Here is a 16,998-nt window from a genome sequence, read left to right on the forward strand (position 1 = left end):
CCCTGGACCTAAGGTAAGGTTGCTGGCTCCCGAGTACATACTGTGCATTCAACACCTAGTCGCATACGCTTTTAGAGATAGATATAAAGAGTGGAGCCACATCATCAGTAGGCTAGATATTGGTTTCGTAACATCACATTCACTTTCACACAGGAAGCAGTGAATATGAACTCTGTGATAACCGCCTCCAGCCATTGAAGCTGCTCTTTCACCTGACTGGTCCTGAGGTCCTCCTGTTCCTCTTTAATATGTGTGGGCTCTGGGTCCAAAGACAGAGTGGGGTGATCAGCTGTGGAGATGCTGTTATAAAACAGGTTGCATTAGGACTCGGCAAGGACACCGACAGAGAAGATATGTACTCTTTTCTGTTTATTTATCACATGCAGAGACGGCAGAGACTAGAACTAAGAGGTGGAGAATTGTGATAGATGGAGAGCAGGGGATCAGTGCAGTGGAGCTACCAGTGGAGTTGACTCAGCTGCCTCCATGGGCAGGGCTGCAGAGCTAGATAACCGTATGTCTGTCTGCTCCACAGGCGCCTCATTTGTAACTGTTACGTAAATGTCACACTCAATTCCTGTGTGTGCCATTTATGAAAAGTCTGCACATGTACAAAAATATTGAGATTTATACCGGTCCTAAAACTGTGCAGGCATGAACCAGCATTAAAATCCAGCCGGGAAAATGTATTCCAGTCACCTTTAAGGGTGTCAATAATGCACTTTATTTGCTGTATAATTTGGAACTGTTTGTAATTGGGCCAAGGAAGTTTTTAAAAGAAAGTGCTATGGCCATTTTGATCACATTTCTGTAGAGGTGAGCAGAATCTTTTCATATTTTGCAGTAACCTTTTCTAAAACATGCATACTGACTATAGCAAGTGCCTGTCTGCGCATTCTGCAAGATTTATTGTATATTCAAAATCATTTCAAAGTAGGCTAAATGCTACAGCTCACACTTCTATGCAAAAGACGAATTGTTATTCAATATTTAGTTAATCAATCGATTATTGGGTTTATATGTCCTACCTTGTTTTACTCTCGGAGATTAAATAGGCAATGATGTCACTCTCCTATCGCACAGTAATACTGTAGCCTATAGGCTACTGTAAAATATTTAACATAAGCTACTGGTCTATTTACTGGGTTGGCGGAATGCTTTAATCTTTTGCAGCAATTTATGCTGTATCTGGGTAAAAACTGTGTCCATTTCTGAAAGAGAAAACAATGGCAAATTGTTGTGGACCTGTCAGCAGAACGTTTGAATTCAACAATGTTTTACATGACTTTTCCCCGGTAACTTAATTTGAGCCAGATCCGGTACCTCTCTCGGCATGCATTTTTTCTTGCGCTTTTTGCAGAATACAAATTATAACAAAAGCTATCAAAAGTTAATTCGAGTTGCCTCTTCCTTAATTCTCCTGGCCCCTCCAAGAAACAGTTGATTTTCAGAGTTGATTTGGGTTGGGCCAGCTTGGGTTTATGGTTTGCGCACTTTCTATTGTCTCTCTCCCTCAGCTCTGATAGACATGACTCTGCAACTCTCATCTCTCCAGCGTTGTACTTAATTTATTTCCTTATAGAATCATAGCTGTGTGAGGGGTTCTCGAGGAGCTGTAGCACCCCTGAATTTTTTAAAATAAATTGCCCAAAGGTATAGAATTACTGCTGCCTGGAAAGAAATTAAATAATTAAGAATATCCTACTACATCATGAGGCCTATAATTTAGCCTCAGAGGATCAATAGTTTCTTAAAAAAAAATCCCAGCAGTGTATTGATTGTGTGTAGCCCAATAACAAGGCATAGCCTACAGTCGGGAACGCGCAGCAAATCTCAGTGAACAGCATGCAGACAAAACAGGACTTTTCACAATATTTCAAATATAATTGCGAAAAAACACAGGTTAGAAAACAATGGCTCCTGCTGAAAAGAAAATACTTATCTGTCTGCTGTAGTCTACCAAAATATTTTATCAACTTCCAATATTGTTTTACAAAGAAGCAGGGGTGCAACTTTGGTTTTAGAAGTGGGGGGGGGCATAAAAAAATAAATATATAAAATGTATTTTTTGTCCGATAAACACTCCAAACAGCCTACCCGACTGCATGGAGGCGTCCGCATGGTCCTAAAGCAAATCGTTGCCTGTTTTGTATCACATTCCAATGATAAAACTGGGGGGGGACAAAATACAATTTCAGAAGGGGGTCCCCCCCCATGTCCTCAGTGAAAGTTGTGCCCCTGCAAAGAAGTAGCCTATAACCAGAGAGGCTTTCGGCAAGAACGCATTGGCCATCACCAAGTGAGTGAGCTGCGCATCATTGGGCGAGTCAGTGCAACTGGAAAGCATTTTTAGGACTATCATTTCTTCTTAATATTGTAGCCTACATCACACCTAGTCTCGGGCTATTGATGGATTCAAGACAAGGTTAAAGCCCAGAGAGGAAGCTAGCAGTGCCACTAAGCCTCTCAATACAGGCTTCAGGGGCCACATTTATAAACCGTGCTTACATACAAAATATACCCCAAAATGTGTATGCGCCAGATTTCACGCTAAATTTGGCATTTATAAAAACGTAATTGGACATGAGAATGTACTCACCTCCATCTCCCCGCAAATTTTAGACCATGTGTACACTAGTGGTTAAAGTATTGTATTGCAAGCTGGCAAGTAAGTTTTTTTTGTGTGCAAATGGGGGATTTGATCAAAATATGCTTATTCATAAAAACAGGAAAACACACAAACAAGAATGCAGCTATTTGCCGATAGTGAGAACAGCGAAAATCAATCTGTTTGATTTGATACTCCGGTATGAGCGGAGAAAAATACTGCTCAGACAAAAATTCCCCCTCAATCCCAGCTTCAGTTGCATTGCATTAAGGACTGGAAGGAAACACGAAATTGTCAGCTGCCGTCATGCCTCACACATGTAAATTGTAGTTATGCTCATTTCCATTCTATTATGACAGGCGTTACGACAACGTTACTGTTGCAATGTCCTTATTCGTGTGTGTGATTAGCTTCATCCCTCAGTTTACCAAATAAAGTGATACTCAGGCTGTTGATATTACAGATTGTGCCTTTAACTAAATTCAATAAGTGTGAGTTTTCCATTAAAGTTCTATTAAAAAGTAAACTAAGATATAGCCTGTTGATGTTCATTTTGATGCCAAATTTTAAGGGCCCAGTGTAGTCAAAATTCAGTTTTTCATGTCTTTTATATCATATTGTACAACAGATGATGAAACTAACACTGGGCAGTGTTATTTCCTGATAGTTGCTTGTTGAAAATACAATCTACATATAGGACCAGGTTTGCATAGGCAGGAGTTTCAGCTTTCCGTGGTGACATCACCATGCAGTAAATTGATTAATACATCAATAACAAAGTTCCAAACCTCTGACAGCTAGTTTTCAGTTTTCCCCTCCCCACTCAGACCACTCCCAGACAGTCCAAGCAAAATTCTTGCTTGAGAAATATATTTTTGCCGAAAAGCAAATTTTGTCAATTTAAATGGAAATCTATTACAGTAAGGTACTTATTTGTTACCCAGAAATGATTTGATATTGATATAACAACATCTGCATCTGGCCTTTTTAAACAATATTTTTTTACCAATTTAAAGGGTCAATCTGAGATTAAAACAACAAAGTGAGCACCCAGACACTTTTGGGGGAAACAGCTGAGTGATGGGTCCTGAGAAATGTAACCATGCTGGTTTATGATCTGACCTGTCTGTCATTGTGTGGGCCAAACTTTTCCCAATTAATTGAATCTGATATATTCTGTGATATGGCTTCTAGCTTGTCTCATGCACTTCTGAAAGCAGCCAGTAGATGGAAAAATACGCCGCTAGCACTGAGATGCAGTGCCTTAGACCCCTGCACCACTTGAGAGCGCTAGACATGTAGACCAGTGGTTCTTTTTGGTTAATGTAGGCCTACCTCCAATCACATTATGTTCTGCCAGAAGCACCCCTTACGTGCAACCAATCATTAGGCCTATGTTCCTATGTCTCCCTAGTACCCCCTCAAGTGGATAGTCTATGATAGGAATGAGGTATAGTATGAGGGGTAGTTTACTATACCTGATTGAGAAACACTGATGTAGACTACTACATATCAGCCCCCTTCTCTCCAGTTAGTGCTGCATACTTGTGCTATGTTTGGTAATGTAGTGGTTCAAGGGAAACAGACAGAAAGTGGGGGATGTCCACAGTCCTGTGCCATAAAGGTCCAGACAATGCTTTAATGAACACACAAGTGTAGGATCAGCTTACCCTCCACTGGCTCCACAAAACCTATTCATAACCATGAGGACGGGTGAAACATAAAACTGACCTTAGATCAGTCTAGTGAGGCAGTCCTCAGTGACAGAGGCTGTGGGTGCCTACCAGTACCACATTGACGAACACAACATAAAAAAGGTTACATATGTCCAATAATTTCCTCTCATTTAAATGAACATTGTACATCAATTTAGTGCTTGTGCTTTAACCTTGTGAGTGATGTCACTAGAGGGGAGGGTCACTATCCAAAAATTGAGACCAGCAAGACATCTCTGCTTGGAAATTTCAGCTACCACCACTTCAAGCAGAAATGCCACCCCCAGCGGGAGAGGAGCTCACCCTTGGCTTTTGAAGCAGCCTTGGACGTCATATATCACCGTTTCTTTCGGGAGGAGATCCTGGTTTATTGGAAATTAGCCTTTTATTTTAGTTTTTTTAGGAGTATGTGCTCGGGACGGTGGTGTATAGCACTAGAGCTGTGCTCATCCGGGCCACTGTGCCGTGACTCCATTCTTCTTCATTCACTGTGAAACTGCCATAGCCATAGGAGTTAAATAGGAATTCATTTTTGTGAAATAGCTAGACACATGTATTATACATATTTTTGATAACCCCACGTCAAGCTGGAACACAAACGGGCATGTCTAATCAAGGAGTTAGGAGAAATGGCCCAGTGAAACTGCGGTTGACAGGTAAGAATGTAAAACCCTCTCGCTGTCTCTAGCTTCACTTGCTTGTTAGCTAATGGCGCTATCAAGCTAACGTTACTAGCTAGCTATAGTAGTTGGCTAGTTTTCTGCGTGAATGTTTACACTCTTATTCACAACAACGCCATATTATATTTACTAACACACTGATCAAATGTCGTTAGCTACGCTTCGAATAAGGTATACTGTTTTTCTAACAAGTAAATGTTTATTTTTTCAGTTTGTAATACTAGCCACGGTTAGTTTACCTAGCTAGCCAGTTAGCTAGTTAACTGACATCGTGAATAACGTTGATTTACTGTTAGCTAGCTAGCGAACTCTCCAATTAAAAAAAGACAACACATTTGGGGTTATCACAATGGCTGCATTAATTAATTGTTACAACTTGCAACGGTTGTTTGCCCACCCTTCGCCACTTCTTGCATGTGTTGTCCTACAATCTGCATTACAGTGTTATTAATTTATCAGTGACATTATTATACATAGTTACACATTTTAGTCATTCAGGAGCGATTTACATGATCAATTGGGGTTAAATGCCTTGCTCAAGGGCACATCGACATATTTTCAACAATCTGCGCTGTGATTCGAACTAGCGACTTTTCGGTTACTTGCCCAAAGCTCTTAACCGCTAGGCTACCTGCCGCCCGAGTGTGCAGAGACTGCCCATAGTAGCCAGAGCTCTGCAGACTGACGCACCATTGCCAAATGTAGTATTTATTTAGACCAGCAAGCCTGTTCCAAATAGTCTGCATTTGTAGCTAATATTTCCATTGTTTACTGCACTAGTGTTTCAAAATTTTCCATCAGTACTTTGATTTGTGTTGGTAATGAACTTTCAGCACCTCTACATAGCCTCAGCTTGTAGTGCATCCCCCTTTAAGACACTATTCCTTAGGGAAAGAAGCCAGCATGAGCCCCTTTTTCTTTCAGTCCCATTCACAGTTTCTTACAACCCAAACATTTTCTGTTTACTTGAGAAAGCAGTGTTTTGACTGGGGAGAGGAGGCGATGGCATGCCCTGCATTTCATGTTTCTTCATGATCAGATCGATTTCCAGACCCCTCTATCTTCTGGGACCAGCCAAATTAAATATTTAATATTGTAATGTACTAGCCGGATAAAAGCACTGAGTGAACAAGAGTTCCTCGCGGTCCGGCAAGAGTTGTCTGGTTGTTTGGAATATTCCATTACTTTGAAAATGTTTACTTAGTACTTAGTTTGACCTTTTTAAAAGGCTGTACATTTATATTTTGCCCATGACCTCTATGATGCAGTAAGCCAAGGCTATTCTTCAATAATGAGGTGTCCTGCAATGATAATAAAAAATAATCTCTCTTAGTGCAGTGAAGGCCTGGGTCTCTGTTTGATTTCCATTTGGGAAATGGTTTTAAATGTGCTGCTGCAGTGTCTTCACTCAGAATCCCAGGAATGTGAAACAGAGAGGAACCGTGAGTCTCTCTAGATCGTAGGAACATCCTCTGTCTCGTTCACACCCCGGAGGAGGGGAAGAACGCTTCAAACCACTGCTCCTCTCAAACTGGGGAATACCACCACACATTTTGATGTTGCACATTTTTTTAAAGTGTGTGTGTGTTGTAGACTGGCCTCTGCCCTGGTCTGTGTGTCTGCTCTGTGGTCATTTAGGATAGGGGAACAGATGGGCTGCAGACACTAGAGCTCGCTGGGTTACTCTTAAGCACTTATATCTTCCTTGGGTCTATAGAGTCTATTTAGAACTGAGCCGCCATTATTGTCTAATCGTAATGTAATCGTCAATAAACTACTGTGTCTGCTACCAGCAGTCTGGGAGACGCCTGAAGGTATTCTCAGGCCATTTGTCTGTGCGTTTGCCATTTAGAGGCAACATTCAAACTGTCAGTAGTTGCAGCTTTGCCTTGCAATTTATTTACCATTTCCTCTCGTCTCAGATGCAATTTCGCTCAAGGAATAGCTAGGGCTAATCAAGGCCCTAGCGGTTAGGTCGCATTCCACAGACATCTAAGATCAGTGCTAGTCTGTGAGGGGAGACGCTGGGGTGTTTTCTGCACTGTTTTTCACCAGCCACAGTCTTTTGCACCCGACTGCTGGTCCCAGATCAGGATTGATGGATTGTTTAGTGTGAACCGGTCCTGTTATTGTTTGCTCACTGGGCTTTTTCCGTCAGTCGCTGTCTGATGAAGTCACCTGCCGCTTTGAATGGAATGCCGTTGCCAAGCAGTAAATAGAACAGTCTGGCGCTAAGCCGCTATTCCCAACACTACGGGGAGGTGACAATTGCTTCTGTTCGCACTGCTAGCATCTAGTCTCTCTATAACACTGCCTGCTGCTGTGAGCTAACTACTAAACGGCTAGCTATTCTAACTCCATTTTCTCCTTCGCCTCCAGTTGGCACCGTGAGCATATAATACCAGCCTGGAAGAATTGTTTCAGATCCACTCTTATGCAGCACAGTCTGCAATCACAGCTGGTGCGTCTCAGCTCACCATCTAGGCCTCTTTTCCTCCTGCACCGATGTGACACAAATTGTCTGGTGAAAGCTATTAGCCTAGCCCACTTAGATTCATGTAATATATTAGATACCTACTATCACATGACTGAAGGTCAGTGCAGATAAGGAAGCCACTTTAGACTGTTGAGTCTCTCTAGCATTAAGGGAAGAGACCCTGGAGGAGCTGAGTGTGTGCGAGTGGGGAAAAGCCAGGAAGCTGGCGATTTTAAGATAAAGGCCCCGCCTCCATCCTTCCTAGGCCGATCATTAGCCGGTGGGGAGAGAGTGCATTTTTGGAAAGTTAGCAGGGGCCACTGTCTCAGCATTCACTGTCAGTGGTCAGGAAATCGAGCCTGTGTGTGTCCTCAAAGGGAACACACACACTCTTCTGCAGGATGTATCGTCCGCACGTGATGCCGAGCTAAATTAGGAGCCCTGTTGACTCCTGCCCCTAAAATGAAGGAAATGTATTTGATTGTGTTTTGTGAAGGATAACCTACATGTGGTAAAGGGACACCAACAACACAATTGAAATGGCATTGGGAGCTGGTTTTACTGCCCTCAGCGCTGTCCTGTCCCACCCTCCTAGCTGGATTAAGTTAATGCTGGTTTACACAGTCTAGCAGACTGGGCCAGATGTTTTGAATGAAAGCAGATTAGAGGCATTCGTTTGCTATTAATCTAAATCGACACAGTGAGAAGAGACCACGCCCATGTGTTATTGTTGTCACTTGGTGTTGGCTAGTTGTATACCGCCGCGTGAAACCCATTTTCCCAGGTCAAACTAGATCTGCGCGCAAGGTGAAGGCCGCTGCAAATACGTTTTAGCCTAGCAGCCATATTGTTTAGCAAATTAGATCATTTTTTTGGTGGGGATTCGCTAAAACGTTTGTAAATAAGACAGCACCGCATCCGTCCAGACAGAGGCTTAATTTGGCCACGCGGATCTCTCCGCCCGCCCAGCTCTGCAGAGCGGTCTGACCCATTTTACAGCGCAATCAATAGGCTTTGTCAGAAATCCATTGCAGCAGTCTCCTCTAAGTTTCTGTGTTGGAATGAAAAGGCTTCTCAGTGTTGCCTTGCCTCTCCTGTTGAATATCAATGGGAGGAGAGTCAGGTGAATTGGCTGTATTGCGGTTCACTGCCTTGAAATGTGGGGCTTGATGCCTTTCTATAAGACACAAAGGTACTACCAGAAGGGTACCACAACCACAACACAAGGGTACCACAACCAGCCGACATGCTCCTTTCCATACTGTATGCAGTTGGCTTTATTTTTCTCTCTCTCCTCTCGCTGTTCTTTTACATGTTTGTTCTATGAGCTGTCACTCAGTTTTCTGTACGTCAGTACAACATTCCCTCTATGACAACCCTTCTGTGTGATAAGTGTCTAGCGGAGGGGGAGTGTGTGTGTGTGCCTGCTCAAACATTTCACACTCATTGTAGCCTACTGAAGCGAAGCCCATCTGGGATGGCCTGCCGTCTCTGTTCTGTTTTTTTCCTACCCGGGTCTTTCCTCAGTCAAGGTTGTCTTTTCATGTTGCCTCTGTCTGCTTCATACATACAAGCTACAGGAGTAACAGAGGAATGGAGAATCGGTAAGGTTTAATAGAGAATGACCTGAAGGTCAAATTCAGTTTTCTGAAAGCTCCTGTCAAAAGCTCAGTCATCATCAATCTGGACTGTTTCCTTAAGGTAATCATCAGATGACTCACTCACTATTATGCCTGTATGATATTGTAGATCATGAATCCTCCTAGCTGCAGTGATTGACAACCCAGGATCTAGACTCCGGATGTCTAGGTCAGGGTGTCAAACATACGGCCGGCGGGCAGGATTCGACCGGCGGGGGGTTGAGTAAGAAAGTAATAAATTGTCGGTGGGGAAACTAACTCTATATACTTTCAAATGACTTAAACCAAATCGACATTGGGTAGAAATGATATTCAACCTATTTTCATACATTTTCTTGACTGTCCAGCTCGCTAACAATCAGTAGACAGTCAGGGAGCATCGGAAATTCCAAAAGCGATGCATAGAGAACAATTATTTTGCCGATTTTTGCCGGCAAGGAAATATAATCACTTTTCAGTGCAGCCCTCCTGAACTCGTTCAAGACTGAATGTGGCCCCCGGGGGTAACGATGTGTTTGATGCCCCTGCTCTAGTTTATCAGTAACCCCAGGAATGTCAGTCAGAGTAGGAGTGTGGGTGAGACCAGAGCCAGTCTTTCTAACCTGTGAATGAATGGCCATTGTGGGAGTGATATAGTGAGCAGGTCTGTTTGAGTGTGTGGGCTCCGGCTATGGTCAGTTAGCAGTAACTTAGAAGGTCCTGAGTTATCTGCATTGAATAAACCCCTGTCTGAACGGTGTAGTCTATAGCCGAATAGTGTAGTCTGTGTGCATGGCCCTTGTAATAGGCCATTTAGCAGACGCTGTTATCCAAAGCGACTTAGTCATGCATGCATACATTTTTCATATGGGTGGTCCCGGGAAGCGAACCCATTACCCTGCCGTTTCAAACACCATTCTCTACCAACTGAGCTACAAAGGACCAAGAGCAGTTAGTGATATGTGTTGGCTGTGGTCAGTAAGTGGCTATGTCGAGAGTCCTGTGTCATCTGCATTGAAGTCTGAATAGTGCAGTGTAGTCTGTGTGCATGGCCCTTGTCCAAGCCAGAGCTTTTTTTTTCAGTGATCTGTGGATAGAGAGAGAGAGAGAGAGGGGGCTTGTGTTGCGGCCAGGTGCTGCCACGCACATCCAGACTTCCTCGGCTCTGTTTAGTCTGCCCCGGCCACTCTCACACCACTCTAGATGACTGGGCTTCACGGCAGAGCTGCCCCAGAAGCCCCCCCACACTCCACTCTTCAGTCCAGATGACTGGGCTTCACGGCAGAGCTGCCCCAGGGGTCCCTCCACACAGTCCACTGTTCTGTTCACGTGGTGGACGGCGCCTCTTACATGGAAACCTTCATATCCTGTCTCTATCTGGCAGGATGCCTACGCTGCCTGTCTGCTTTATATATGTTGCTCTGTGTGCCAGTGAGCCAACAAATAGAGCGAGTGATAACCCAGAGCAATAATAATGATTTAATGGTTTGGTTATCTTCATTACTAGTTGTTGTATGTACAGTCATTGGCTTTATCTTGTCTTAATTGTATGGTGAGGGGTCGCGTTACAGTTTAGAAATCTGCATTTTCAAAACCCCTACACTCCAAAAATCTGTTTTAAACAATTTCATCTACGTTTTAAATTGAAAGTAGTGTTTAAAAATATATATATCTGTTTACAAAACACAGCAAGATACTCTATATGCGTATTTATCTTTTCTTCCGTGTATTCTGCATTAACGCGAGCCCTGCTGCTACATAGTCTGTCTGGTGGGGTTTAATGCATGCTGCCGGCTGGCACTGGCAGTTAGGCTAATCTGTTGCATGTGTTGGTTAGACATTTGTTTGAATTATGCACTTCAGGGAATTCACTTATCAATCACAGATAAGAGGGTTTTGTCTAAACTACTGCAGATCTTAAAATTACTAGAACTTCCTCACGTTATTCGTAAGTCTAATCATCGCGAGTCCTCTAGACAGTTCAACTTTAATCTGGCCCTCTCTTAGCAGATGGGGTCTAACTGTTTTTATCTGCCTAATGGATTTGCAATGTACAGCTGTCTGACTGGACCGTTTGGAAATTGGCACATCACTGGCAATTGGGCAATTGATTGCTTTATTGCCAAACTGTGTTTTTTGCATAGAAGATGACGTGTCTTGTTCTCAGCTCAGTTAGCCGCTCTGGATCGACAGGGGTTTGACATTTTCTGTGGGGAATTGAAAGGCTCTGATGGAGCGTCAACATGTAGTCGTGTGTGCTAGAGGTCGACCGATTAATCGGAAGGGCCGTTTTCAAGTTTTCATAACAATCGGAAATCAGTATTTTTGGACACCGATTTGGCCGATTTGATTAATAAATATTTTTTTTACACCTTTATTTAACTTAGGCAAGCCAGTTGAGAACACATTCTTATTTTCAATGATGGCTAGGAATGGTGGGTAAACTGCCTTGTTCGGGGGACAGATTTTTACCTTGTTAGCTTGGGACATTCAATCTTGCAACCTTACAGTTAACTAGTCCAACGCTCTAACCACCTGATTACATTGCACTCCACAAGGAGACTGCCTGTTACGCGAATGCAGTAAGCCAAGGTAAGTTGCTAGCTAGCATTAAACTTATCTTATTAAAACAATCAATCATAATCACTAGTTAACTACACATGGTTGATATTACTAGTTTATCTAGCGTGTCCTGCGTTGCATATAATCGATGCGGTGCGTATCGTTGCTCCAATGTGTACCTAACCATGAACATCAAGGCCTTTCTTAAAATCAATACACAGAAGTATATATTTTTAGACCTGCATATTTAGCTAAAAGAAATTCAGGTTAGCAGGCAATATTAACCAGGTGAAATTGTGTCACTTCTCTTGCGTTCATTGCACGCAGTCAGTGTATATGCACCAGTTTGAGCCACCTAATTTGCCAGAATATTACGTAATTATGACATAACATTGAAGGTTGTGCAATGTAACAGGAATATTTAGACTAATGGATGCCACCCCTTAGATAAAATACGGAACGGTCCCGTATTTCACTGAAAGGATAAACGTCTTGTTTTCGAGATGATAGTTTCCGTATTCGACCATATTAATGACCTAAGGCTCTTATTTCTGTGTGTTATTATGTTATAACTAAGTCTATGATTTGATAGAACAGTCTGACTGAGTGGTGGTAGGCAGCAGCAGGCTCGTAAGCATTCATTCAAACAGCACTTTTGTGCGTTTTGCCAGCAGCTCTTCGTTGTGCGTCAAGCATTGCGCTGTTTATGACTTCAAGCCTATCAACCCCGAGATTAGGCTGGTGTAACCGATGTGAAATGGCTAGCTAGTTAGTGGGGTGCGCGCTAATAGCGTTTCAAACGTAACTCTCTGAGACTTGGAGTGGTTATTCCCCTTGCTCTGCATGGGTAACGCTGCTTCGAGGGTGGCTGTTGTCGTTGTGTTCCTGGTTCGAGCCCAGGGAGGAGTGAGGAGAGGGACGGAAGCTATACTGTTACACTGGCAATATTAAAGTGCCTATAAGAACATCCAATAGTCAAAGGTTAATGAAATACAAATGGTATAGAGAGAAATAGTCCTATAATTCCTATAATAACTAAAACCTAAAACTTCTTACCTGGGAATATTGAAGACTCATGTTAAAGGAACCACCAGCTTTCATATGGTCTCATGTTCTAAACAAGGAACTTGAACGTTAGCTTTCTTGCATGGCACATATTGCACTTTTACTTTATTCTCCAACACTTTGTTTTTGCATTATTTAAACCAAATTGAACATGTTTCATTATTTATTTGAGGCTAAATTGATTTTATTGATGTCTTATATTAAGTTAAAATAAGTCTTCATTCAGTATTGTTGTAATTGTCATTTTTACAAAAAATCGTCCGATTTAATCAGTATCGGATTTTTTTGGATCTCCAATAATCGGTATCAGCGTTGAAAAATCATAATCGGTCGACCTCTAGTGTGTACACATACGGTTATCCACGGTTCACCTGGCCAGACAAGACAGGAAAGGGAGGGAGGTTGGGGTAAACTAAATGTATTTTTGTCATGTTGATACCACACACAAAATACTTTTTCTCAGAGCCAGCAGGTGTAGGCGGTTTAGACAGAGTACATAGATTTAGGACCCTTTTTAGGAAGCTGTTTCCTTCAGCAATGGTTCTCTATTCAACTCCCCTTCGATTTTTCAGTTTAACAGATGAAGCGTTTCAGTCGTTAAAAGGGAGTGATTGTCTAAACGTCTGCTGAATGTTTTGCCATGTCATTGGAAAATGTAGTCTAGCCTAATGTGGCTGTTTTTAAACCAAGGTTGTGTCTGAAATGGCAACCTATTCCCTACATAGTGCACTTCTTTTGACCAGAACCCATAGGGCTCTGGGCAAAAGTAGTGCACTAGAAAGGTGGTAGGGTGCCATTTGGGACGCAAACAAGCATCTGTAAAACTACCTGCACCTTCAACCTCTCTGGTGCTGAGTTTCTACTCATTTTCTGCACTCTCAGAATTATGGCTTAAGAATTCTGGCAGACACTGAACTTTGATCTAGACAACAAGTAAATAATGTTATTGTTATTATAGAATCCTAGGATTAAGTATAACCCCCAGAAGTGGGAGATTGGACAAGGTCTGTGTGTTTTTTGTTTTTGATTCTGGCATGTCCCATGTTGCGGGCGGGGAACGGAGCACCATGCTGTTTGTGGCCATCTCGGTTTCATTCTCTTGGTTTTCATGCTGCGAGGGAGCCCCTGTATGGTGTGTAAGATTATGGCTTGTGTTTCATTGGTACATTTGTTTTCAGTTTACATGGACATACGGTGCATTCGGAAAGTATTCAGACCTCGTGACTTTTTCCACTTTTTGTTACGTTACAGCCTTAATCTAAAATTTAAAACATTTTTTCCCCCCTAATCAATCTACACACAATACCCCATAATAACAAAGCAAAATCTTTTTTGGGTGAAAATTTTCCAAATGTATTACAAATAACTGAAATTTTACATTTACATAAGTATTCAGACCCTTTACTTAGTACTTTGTTGAAACACCTTTGGCAACATTTACGACCTTTAGTCTTCTTGGGTATGGTGCTACAAGCTTGGCACACCTGTATTTGAGGAGTTTCTCCCATTCTTCTCTGCAGATCCTCTCAAGCTGTGTCAGGTTGGATGAGGAGCATTGCTGCACAGCTATTTTCAGGTCTCTCCAGAGATGTTTGATTGGGTTCATCAAGGAACTCTCTGTACTTTGCTCTTTTCATCTTTCCCTCAGTCCTGACTAGTCTCCCAGTCCCTGCCGCTGAAAAACATCCCCACAGCATGATGCTGCCACCATGCTTCACCGTAGAGATGGTGCCAGGTTTCCTCCAGACGGGATGCTTGGCATTCAGGCCAACGAGTTCAATCTTTGTTTCATCAGACCAGAGAATCTTGTTTCTCATTGTCTGAGAGTCCTTTAGGTGCATTTTTGCAAACTCCAAGTGGGCTGTTGTGCCTTTTACTGAGGAGTGGCTGCTGTCTGGCCACTACCATGAAGGCCTAATTAGTGGAGTGCCGCAGAGATGGTTGTCCTTCTGGAAGGTTCTCCATTTCCACAGAGGAAATCTGGAGCTCTGTCAGTGACCATCGGGTTCTTGGCCACGTCCCTGACCAATACTTTCCGAATGCGTTGTATACTAGGTAATGATGCGCCGATATTACATTTTTGGCAGATATCCAATATTTTCCTTGCCCAGCATTTTTTTTAGCTCCCTTTTTAACCATTCTAGTACAGTTAAATATTTAGACTGCGTCCGTGTATGTTAAGGCACTGCATCTCAGTGCAAGAGGTGTCACTACAGTCCCTGGTCCGAATCCAGGCTGTATCACATCTGGCAGTGATTGGGAGTCCCATAGGGCGGCGCACAATTGGCCCAGTGTCATCCGGGGTGGGCCATCAATGTAAATATTAATTTGTTCTTAACTGACTTGCCTAGTTAAATGAAGGTTACATACACACACTGACCAAAAAGTTATTTTGTTGGCATTTATGTATGTCCCCATTACCAGTAAAACATAATAAAAACCTATTTCTTTCACTTACTTGCTGTGCCGTTTAGTTGTTCATTTATTCAGTCATTTAATATTGTATCAGGATTTCTATGGAACGCCGTTTGGGTCTTTGCGTGTCAAAAAATATACGATTTAACACTTTGTGTCAAATAAGCTTGTTGACCAATCAGGACCTGAATATGGCTGCACGTCAAATAATAATTTTACGTGTTCATTCATTTTTTATTACTCGTATTTCATATGTCAAAATTCATCTACATATGCTATGATGCTGGTAAAGTTGTCTCGCGCACCTACAGTGCTGGTGATAAAACATTTTTATCACCATCAACATGTTCTTCCCCAAAAACTGTTTCAGTAGCTCTAGTTAGCTAGCTAACTAATTATATAGCTAGGTGTAATCTAAAATTAGCCTAATTTATAAGACCGTTCTTATTTGATTAATGGTGGTCGGAACCATCTGTGACCCTAGCCACAATAAGGATTGGCCACAGCAGTAGATTTTGCGGTCAGCCTTCAAAATAAAAGTGTGGCACGATTCTCCTATTTGTATTCATTTGCATCACTGTCAATGACATACTTTTATTTTGAAGGCAAACCGTAAATTCCACTAAATTCCTAATTCTTGTTGTGGCTAGCTTCACAACACAACCTGGTCCGGTCGAGCCTCACTAGCCAGATGAAGCTAGCTGGCTGCTTATAATGTTAGCTTTGGGCAACAGGGTTAAGTAGCCGGCTAGCTATTTATTTTCATGAACTAAAGTTCAATTTCAATAGCTGAACAACAAGTGGCAACCTAGCTAATACTTACTCACAAGGATTCCTAAATCGTTGCTAAGAATAATGAAAATGACTGCAGTTTTTACTGGTCGTTGTTTTTTAGGCTGGTTGTATTGGTGCTAGCTAGGTACCAAGCTAAAGCTAGCTACTCCAGAAGTTGCGGTCGAAGAAATTATGCTTTATTGTAAACATATCGTTCGTGGCCGGTGTTTGCTTATTTGTTTTTGTACAGCTTTGACAGTGCTACTGTATCTTTTTTTGACATGCAAAGACCCAAATGGGGTTTCATAGTATGTATGTATGTATGTCGTGAAGCTAATAGCAGTGACACTATTACTGTGTAACTCCGGTAGGGCAACATCTGAAAAATAGCGCACTTGATAGTGTGTACCGGTGCTCGACCAGTCGGCGAAAGCCAACATCACCCATGACAGAGAATGGTTGATTGTCAAGGGCAATGAATTCCATTATCGACTTTGAGTTGTCTCGCTGACATTTTCTTTCTCTTTCAAATGACTGCTCGACTTGTTGACTGCTTGATCCACACAGCAGACATTGTGGGCTAGTTTAGGAATGCTGTGTTGCACATATAGCGCAAAATTTTACGTGGTGTCTTTATGTCATGTACCTTCGTTATATAGGTATGCCCGTCAGATTTGACATTGGTTTTGCATGTCGGGCATTAAACTAGACCTCGGACGATACTGATGTTGGCATTTTTAGCTAATATCGTCCCATTCCGATATGTTCACCGATATATTGTGCGTCCCTAATACTAGGTATAGAGTAGATGCGTTTGTGTGGAACACTGCTCTGCAGTGAAGTCTGCTGCTGGCAAGTAGGGGATTTGCATGTGATTTAGCCCTCGATGTGGATGCTCTTGATATTCGGTAGGGTTTTGATGATATGATTTAAAGCATCATTTGAACCAAGGCTGGTCCATGAAGTCTCAAGGAAATTTAAATTGTGCCTTGGTCTCAATAATACAGATATTCTGTAATAGAATATTGTCTCACAGTGGGTTTTGCATTCAAAGTTAAAAAACCTTGGTCTGCATCTTTTGCCA

The 16,998-nt window shown here is 42.3% G+C and overlaps 1 protein-coding gene across 2 annotated transcripts in view; it reads left to right on the forward strand.

Annotated features, from left to right (window-relative positions):
• Window positions 1-4,530: 4,530 nt before the first annotated feature.
• LOC109875959 (E3 ubiquitin-protein ligase SMURF2) overlaps window positions 4,531-16,998 on the forward strand; it is a 78,579-nt gene continuing 66,111 nt past the window's right edge. Inside the window, exon 1 of one of the 2 annotated variants that reach the window (XM_031829688.1) lies at window positions 4,531-4,979. In XM_031829688.1, coding sequence (XP_031685548.1) covers window positions 4,928-4,979 — 52 coding nt within the window. In that variant the 5' untranslated portion in view covers window positions 4,531-4,927. The remainder of the gene's footprint in view (window positions 4,980-16,998) is intronic. The other variant, XM_031829685.1, reaches the window with a different exon arrangement.

Source organism: Oncorhynchus kisutch, linkage group LG1, assembly GCF_002021735.2.
Source record: "Oncorhynchus kisutch isolate 150728-3 linkage group LG1, Okis_V2, whole genome shotgun sequence".
NCBI classification, from domain to species: domain Eukaryota; kingdom Metazoa; phylum Chordata; class Actinopteri; order Salmoniformes; family Salmonidae; genus Oncorhynchus; species Oncorhynchus kisutch.